This window comes from Cucurbita maxima, unplaced genomic scaffold (genome assembly GCF_002738345.1).
Source record: "Cucurbita maxima cultivar Rimu unplaced genomic scaffold, Cmax_1.0 Cma_Scf00006, whole genome shotgun sequence".
In the NCBI taxonomy this organism is placed as follows: domain Eukaryota; kingdom Viridiplantae; phylum Streptophyta; class Magnoliopsida; order Cucurbitales; family Cucurbitaceae; genus Cucurbita; species Cucurbita maxima.
Genome location: NW_019272022.1, coordinates 1,259,724 through 1,268,283, shown reverse-complemented (window position 1 = coordinate 1,268,283; position 8,560 = coordinate 1,259,724). Strand labels below are relative to the sequence as shown.

Below are 8,560 nucleotides of genomic sequence, written 5' to 3'. Positions count from 1 at the left end.
TTTTTTTTTTTTTTTTTTTTTTTTTTTTTTTTTTTTTTTGGAATTTACTTTTAACTGGATGTGGTTTAATTTCTCTCACTATTTCAGTCTTTGGATTTTTTTACTTTTTTTTTATTTTTTTTATTTTGTTGTAATCAGTGTTTGTTGTATTTGAATAATTTTTTATTTTTGTTATCTTAGTTCGTGAAGAATTTCAGCTCGGAGTTTTGAAGCAAGTCGTTTTCGTTAAAATCTTGTTCTAATTGTTTGTAGTTTTTTCAATTTGAGGGCTTGTTTTTGTCTGGTGTTTCAGTAATGCCTATATTGTTTTAATTGTGATGACTTCGATTTGCATTTGGGTTGTATTATGAGATTTTATGGGTAAACTGTTAAGAGTTTGATTTTATTTTAGCGTTTTTGTCTGTATAGATGAAGTGAATGTTTCCTGAAATTCATTGTAATATACAGATTCATGCGAAAGCCTTTCAAAGATTTCTCTAGCAAAGATTGTCTGGTCGTAGAATGTTCAAAACCAGGCTTTGTTACATCGTTTCAGCATCTTTTGGTCTTCGGCTAGTATTCATTCAAAATCCGGACCATGTGCTGAGGCTCAAAACCTTTCCGTTTCTATTGTTTCATCATAACGACCATGAAGATTGCAACCAGGGCTGTCGGCGACGAATGTTCTCTGGACTGAGCCCTCTTATGTGCCTTCTACGAGTTATTGTGTAGTCAATTGATGTTACTTTAGATAGCTTGCCTTTTACGAGTTATAGTGTGTATAGAGTTTTGAAGAAGATGGTGCCTTCGGGGCCATCCACTCCCATTGGTGGTGCGCAGTCTGTTTCACCATCGCTTTTGAGATCAAATTCTGGAATGATGGGAGCACAAGGGGGGCTGCCTTCTCAGTCAGCTTTTCCTTCTCTTGTATCTCCACGAACTCAGTTTAGTAGTATGAATATGCTTGGTAATATGCCCAGTATGTCTTCTCTCCTTAATCAGTCATTTGGAAATGGAGTTCCAAATTCTGGGCCCTCAGGTCTTGGAAACAGCCAACGAGGAAGTATGGACCCTGGTTCCGAGTCAGATCCATTTTCACTTGTTGGCAATGGTGTGAACTTCAATAGTACTCCATCATCATTAGTGGCATCAAATACAGGAAACCCTGCTTCATCTAGTCAAGTTTCAGGGCCACAATTTTCAAACCATTCTAGCAGCCAAATAATACCCAATCAACAGCAGCCCCAGCAAATTGAGCCCCAGAACTTCCAACATAGTCAGCATTCAATGCAACAGTTCGTTAGCTCCAATAATGCACAGCAGTCACAGCAGCAGCAACAGCAACAACAACAACATCAATTCCAACCTATACGAGGAAGCTTATGTGGTGTTGGACCTGTCAAGTTAGAGTCTCAAATGAATAATAATGATATTCAGGGGCAGCAACTACAGCAGCAGCAGCTGCAGTCAATGAGGAACCTTGGTCCTGTGAAACTGGAACCTCAACAACTTCAATCAATGAGAAACTTGGGTCCTGTGAAATTGGAACCTCAACAGTCTGATCAGTCATTGTTTCTACAGCAGCAACATCAACATCAACAGCAGCAACAACAACAGCAGTTGCTCAGTATGTCTAGGCAGTCCTCTCAGGCTGCTGCTGCTGCGCAGATTAATCTTTTGCAACAACAAAGGCTCTTGCAATTTCAACACCAACAGCAACTCCTGAAGGCTATTCCTCAACAAAGACCGCATTTGCCTCAACAATTTCAACAACAAAATTTGCCATTGAGATCCCCTGTAAAACCAGTTTATGAACCTGGCATGTGTGCTCGGCGTTTAACAAATTATATGTGTCAACAGCAGCAGAGACCTGAAGTAAGATTATGTCACTTAGTTGTTTCATTTGGTATCTGTACGACCTAGAATGCAAGCTATATGATTTGTGTAATCATATCTGTTTTGTAGGACAACAATATTGCATTCTGGAGGAAATTTGTTGCGGATTACTTTGCTCCACATGCCAAAAAGAAATGGTGTGTCTCCATGTATGGAAATGGACGCCAAACAACTGGTGTATTTCCACAGGTCTGCTGCAAAAAAACTCTATAACTTTCAAAGTTCTATAGAATGGCGTTTGGATTCTAGTCGACCTAACCTAGTTGCCTTCACGTGAGGGAGGGGGCATCCGAGAGGAGGAAGGAGTGAGGGAGAACCTTAACAAATAAACACTTATAGAAAAAAAAGGGCGTGAGGTGTGTCTTTCCACCATTTTGCTGCTAGGGAAACCTTGTAATTCTGAAAAATCTATGGAAGCTGTTTAAATTCTGGTTGCCTTAAACCAATAGGCATTTCAAATGGGAAATAAAAATAAGAGGAAAGAATCACAAGAAGAGAGAGACGTACCAGGGTAAAGTTGCAACTATTATAGTTACATTCAAACTTGGGGCAAAGTCCCACCCCACTATATTTAAATAGTTTCCATGGTTGAAATTGATTGAAATGTGGGAGAACAAGAGAGCAAGGGGATGGGAGGTCTTCTTGTATAGACGTGAAGAGAGAGAGCAGAAGAGGTCTTCATGCATGGGCTACTAGAGGCACACTTGAAACTTCGTGCTAAGCCCCAGCCCACTGTATTTAAAAACTTCCACGATTGCAATTGTTTGGAATGAATTGCGATGCAGTGCAGGAAAGGGAGGAAGGAGGGGCTTAATGTGAGGACATTAATAGAGAGAGAAGTTTCTGGGTGAGATTGCAACTGCTACATTTCAGAAATTTCCTCGATTGCAATCGTTTGAGATGCAACAATGCAGTGGGGTGGGGAAGGGCCTAAACTTATGGACAAATAGAGAGAGAGAGAGCTTCACTATATTGAAAAGTACTTCTCATGAATTTTGGACTTTTTGTTGTCATTCCTTCAAGAATCTAATATCATGGTGAAGATTTGTGGAGATCTTTCTCATTTTCTTTAAAATATATAGCATAGATGCAAGTAAAGTAGTAATCATTTTGGTGCATTTTGCAGGATGTTTGGCATTGTGAAATATGCAACCGCAAGCCTGGTCGAGGTTTTGGTATGTCATAGTTTTTATTTTCCTGAGTCGCATTCTGTGGTTTTTGTACTTTTGATCCACCTACTACTATTTTAGTTGGTCCTCATGTTTATCTCCTCTCAACATGTTAATTTTTTCATTTGGTTCATGTATTTCTTTTGTTAACGGGGTTCCTAATTACATCTCAACTCTCTCAACATTTCAGAAGCAACCTTTGAAGTTCTTCCAAGGCTGTTCAAAATTAAGTATGAAAGTGGAACTCTTGAAGAACTTCTCTATATTGATATGCCCCGCGAATATCATAATTCCTCTGGACAAATTGTCCTAGATTACGCCAAAGCAATACAAGAAAGTGTGTTTGAGCAACTTCGTGTTGTTCGTGATGGCCAACTTCGGATAGTTTTTTCTCCGGACTTAAAGGTCAAATTAGAAAGTTTCTTCTTTTTTTTTTTTTTTTTTCCATGATTCCTTCTCTTCTTTGGGAACAATATATCTTACCTTTCCTTTGTTTTCTTTTATCAGATATGTTCTTGGGAATTTTGTGCTCGACGTCATGAAGAGCTTATTCCTCGAAGGTTACTAATACCTCAGGTAATGATGAAGAACAGTTTAGTTTCACGTTTAAGTAACTCTTAAAGCCACCCGAAACTTTCCATGTGGCTTTGAATCACATCTGCGCATGATTTATATATCTGGGTTCATTTTTATCTCTTCCACAATTTTTTTTCCTATTTTTATTCATGCATGTATTTATGTACAAACGCTTGGTTGTTAAGAAATACTTATAACTGAACAATATTACAAACGAGAACAAACTCTTTAATCTGAAAAGAGGAAGAAGAATTGATTTGCTGAAGGCTTGTCTATTGATCAATGTGAAATGGAAAATTACACAATTCCTTGTAGAGAGACAGCTGGCAAATAAATTGGACCCAAACCTAGACTACTATCTTTTGTGTGTAAATTGATTTGTAAATCCTCCTATTTCCTTTTCTCTACTCTCCCAACATACATCCAAGTTGGAGCTAGACCAGAGGATCCTCAATTTTAGATTAAAGCCTAGAGTAAAGATTGAGTAATGGGGGAGATCATCTACCAAAAGCTAGGCTTATTTAAATGTCAAGATACTACTAGGAATTCCCACAAATTCCTGGTACACTCAGTTTCAAGAACTTTTAAATACCACTTACTTTCAGGACAAAAGCCACTGATAATCAAAGGTTAGTGCATGTCTTTTGATCCTCTGAATCATATTAACATTTTTTAGAGCAAGTGACCCCCTTAATCCTCCTTATTTTCAATTTAATATGTTGTGATTATTGTTTGAAAATGAGATTCCTGGCCGCTGGTTTGTATGGTTCTTACCTTATGGAAAAAAAGAAAAAAAAAATCAACTTTTCATTTATAAAATGAAAAGGTCATTACTAAGTCTTCAATAGGCGTTGTGCTATTTACATTTTTTTTTATGATTTCTGTGTATGTGTAAGTACAATACAGCCTTATGTACTCCCAGCTCATTTGTTTCATGTCTCTATTATTGCACAGGACTTCTAGACCTTCGTTGACTTTTGGTGGATAATGTATTGGTTAGGCATAGAAAGATTTTCTTTAGATAGGAAACATAATATTTTCATTGAAGAAAGATAAAGATTAAATTCTTGACTATTGTTGGTTATTTGATTAGCTGACACATATTGTGATGTGCAGGTTAGTCAGCTGGGGGCAGCTGCTCAGAAGTATCAGACTGCTATTCAAAAGGCATCATCTAACTTGTCTACTCCAGAGTTGCAAAATAACTGTAACATGTAATGCCTACTTTTAGAAAAATGTCTTCATTATGGAATGTCCTATCTTTACTTTTCATATTCGTTGTTTTGACTGGCTTATTATGTTAAACTTTTATATGGTATAGTCCAAATTGGTCAGTTGTAAGGGTAGGTCTCTGATTATTTGAATGTATTATAATGTTTTTTTACCATGCCTCTCTCTCATTACTTATCTGAAGTAAATGGGGTACTAGGTTGAGAAATTTGTTTGGATGACTTCTTTCACTTGCCTATTTGACTCACTTGAGGACCTTGTGCCTGTGCTATACTGATCCTTTTGTGGTCATTTAGGGCAGAAAATAGTGGTAGCTGTTTTCTTTTTCCCAAATGAAAGCAGTTTTTCCTTCAGTATGGTTGATGTATACAGTGATCTGGATGCATATGATGCATTGTTTTCTACACATGATGTTTGATACAATAATTTCTGGTAGCAGCTGGGGTTGAAGTCATTTTTGATCTTCTGGGAACTATTTTATTTTTCTGTCCAAGCTGATAATTGTGTTCATTTGCCTTTCATTATCAGATTTTTATTATTTTATTGCCATCACATTTTATGGTACTGAAGATTATGTTTGTGAAAAGTATTGATGTTTACTGATGAGGAATATGATTCATACAGACATCTTTGAAACTAGATGTTGAATTTCTAGGTTGGTAAGGTAGGATTAATTGACGTAGACAATTTGTGTGTATTTAGTGAAGTTACTGCTTAAATATTGTGTATGTGCATCATAGTTGGATGTATTAACAAGGTAGGATAAATTAACGTATATAGTTTGTGTTAAAAAAAGGAGAATAGCTTTAGAGTAACGGAAGTGAAATTAAGGCAATCCTGCTGTTTAGAAAGAAAAAGTTCATGACATGGCTGGTTAAAGTGATTATTTAGGAGCTGCTGTTGGGGAAAAAACAGGAAATTGGAATAAATCCAGAACTTGGGTTGTGGTTAAAGAAGTTAGGTTCCATGTAGCTGAATGAAGCTCAATAGAAAAAGAACTCTGTAGACCTTTTACAAATAACTTAAATTGTTACAAATAACTTATGTTAACTTTGTGGAATGATTTAGGATTTTGTTACTATATGAGGGGGCATACATTTTAGGAAGGCTATAGATCCTATACTAATTTTAGAATGAGCACATTTGTTAAATTCTATACTTGGGAACTTATTTTTGTGTTAGCTTTTCATCAAGTCCATAAGTTTGTGTTCTTTCTTTTCTTTTAAAAGAGACTTCACTTTTGAGATTTGTTGTATCAGTAGTGAGAGTTATGATTTTAACAAGTAACTTTTTCAGGTTTGTGGGCTCAGCTAGACAATTGGCCAAGGCATTGGAAGTGCCATTAGTAAATGACTTGGGATATACGAAGAGATATGTCCGGTGCCTTCAGGTAATGTTCGATATCAACATAGGTTTATGTGCTGGGATGACTTCCATGGTCTTTCTTTCAATTGAAAACTTCAGTTTCTCCGAATATAGTTTCTGGATTAGAATGAAATGTCTGTTGGGTTGTCTGATTAGTCAAAACCTTTGTGGTTGTTTTCTTAGCATGAGGTGAAGACTATTACTCATTGCTTAACTTGTTCTAAACTATTAAGTCAGCATTTCTAGTGTGTTTGGAATTACTTGGGAAGAAAATGCTTTTTGAACAAAATTAATTTTTTTATTAGCACTTTTGAAAAAATCAATAATTTAAAGTGTGTTCAATATAGTTTATTGAGTGGTTTATTGTGAGTAGTTTTTAAAAACAATCTTAATAAATAAAAGTGCTTCAAAAAAATTGGATCGATTTGAAAACATTTTTTTTTTTTTGAATAATTACTTGTTGGATGGATTATCCAAAATGACTTTAAAGTGATTATTCAAAAATCCTCGAAGCTCGAAATAAATAAAAAAAATTTATAATAAAAAGAATCACTTTTGAATATCGTGTAATCAAACAAATTTGTTATTAAAATTCTAAAAATGTAAGGTATAATAACATTTTTATTGAAAATATTTTTTTTCACTAGTGAAACTTCCCACATTTGTGTCTCCTTTCTGGTTTAAAATGAGGCTTGGCGTTGAACAATTGGGAAATCCAAATTATTGTTTCAAGTGAAATTTTCCCGGAGGCTGTAACAGGTTTTATATCTTGATATCTTAGCAATGATGATGCGTATATATACCAAGAGTTACTGCTTTGTGTTTATATTTTTAGAAGTGGTACTCTCACGCATGAAAAAAGAAATTGTTAAAGTGGTTCTAGGCTGGAAATGCAACCCTGAATGATATTGTATGCTTTATTCGCCTTTTTAAGCTGGCCTATATCTATTCATTTTTGTTTTATTTTTCTATTTAAAAAATGCAAACTTCTCATGTAACATTATTGGTTTCATCACAACTTTCTGACCAAATTTTAAAAACTAAAGAGATTAGTGCTTTCCTAATCATTGTTTTGTTTACAATTTGGCTTCTTTTTATTAAGAATATTTTGTTTAGTAACAATTTTCTCACCATATGTTCTCTCTTTACCAGAAATTTATTTCATAATAATTCTCCAAGTCTTATCATTTATAATTGTTATCCTGATATTTGTTAGTGTTTGGGTTAGTTTATGTGCATCTTGACTAATCTCAATTATTTCTACTTTTTGAAACTGATTATTTTTAAACACTATGGTTTGGCCTTCTGATTTTTAATTTGCAACCAATTTTTTTTTTTCAATTGAAACTGTATTAAATTCCGTAAAAATTAGTTTGTAAAAATTTGTTATACGAAAGTTTCTGGTCGGAAGGAATGTATGAAAGGAATGATTTTACAAACTATATTGAGAAGTTGAATATATTATAAACAGCTGATGAACTTTATCAAGAAGTTGAGGAGTGTACTTGTAATTTGACTTCTCAAGTTTAGAATAAAATGTAATATTCTGAATTAGTGTTTTTTTACTTAATTAAAAAAATGCTATTATTATGAAAAAAAAAAAAAAAACTATTTTTGGCCCATAATCTCTGATAGCTATTTTCTGGGTACAATGTAGATATCAGAAGTCGTCAATAGTATGAAGGACTTGATAGATTACAGTCGAGAAACTTCGACAGGGCCAATTGGTAAGTTTAACCTTCATTAATATTTTGCATTTTGTTTCCTTTTGTTGAATGTATCTGTGCTGGATGCTTCATTTGTAGTTTGTTTATGCACAGTAGACATTACTTATATGAAGGGGATTCCAGATTAGGTACTGTAGATATTCTTGGAATGGTTTTGTCTTTTTGTTTACTTTATCCTCCCCTTCTTTATGAGTAAAAGATCAAATTTTCCTTGTGGAAAAAATGGTGACCGCTAGAGATTTCCAGATTAAGTATGGTAGGTAGTCCTTAGATGGGTTTTCCTTTGTCAATCTGCGTTTTTATGCAATGGGAGAATCTATAGTGATGGGAAGTTTTTGGGAGGAGGTTTGAGCCTTCATGATATTTTGTTTCTTTTAGTGAATCACATATTCTGGACTCTTTTTAGGTATTAAATGTGTCAACATATAGACATTTTCTTTAAAAAAAAAATAATTGTCTACACACCGTGCCCATATCCGTTCTTCCCTGAAATCTGCTGAGGTTGAATATCTTGTTTGTTTTTCATGAAGGAAACAATTTTCATTAAAAAAGAACGAACAAATATATGAGGGCAGTTAAAAAAAAAAAAAAAAAAAAAAAAAAAAAAAAAAAAAAAAA

The 8,560-nt window shown here is 34.5% G+C and overlaps 1 protein-coding gene across 2 annotated transcripts in view; it reads left to right on the top strand.

Moving 5' to 3' along the window:
• The window catches only part of LOC111480519 (transcriptional corepressor SEUSS-like), a 14,235-nt gene that overhangs the window by 1,165 nt on the left and 4,510 nt on the right, over positions 1 to 8,560 (top strand). For both annotated transcript variants that reach the window (XM_023125610.1, XM_023125609.1), the window contains exons 2-9: positions 448 to 1,854; positions 1,945 to 2,064; positions 3,002 to 3,050; positions 3,235 to 3,449; positions 3,552 to 3,620; positions 4,737 to 4,834; positions 6,147 to 6,240; positions 7,873 to 7,942. In XM_023125610.1, the coding sequence (XP_022981378.1) occupies positions 778 to 1,854; positions 1,945 to 2,064; positions 3,002 to 3,050; positions 3,235 to 3,449; positions 3,552 to 3,620; positions 4,737 to 4,834; positions 6,147 to 6,240; positions 7,873 to 7,942 (1,792 nt within the window). In that variant the 5' untranslated portion in view covers positions 448 to 777. The remainder of the gene's footprint in view (positions 1 to 447; positions 1,855 to 1,944; positions 2,065 to 3,001; positions 3,051 to 3,234; positions 3,450 to 3,551; positions 3,621 to 4,736; positions 4,835 to 6,146; positions 6,241 to 7,872; positions 7,943 to 8,560) is intronic.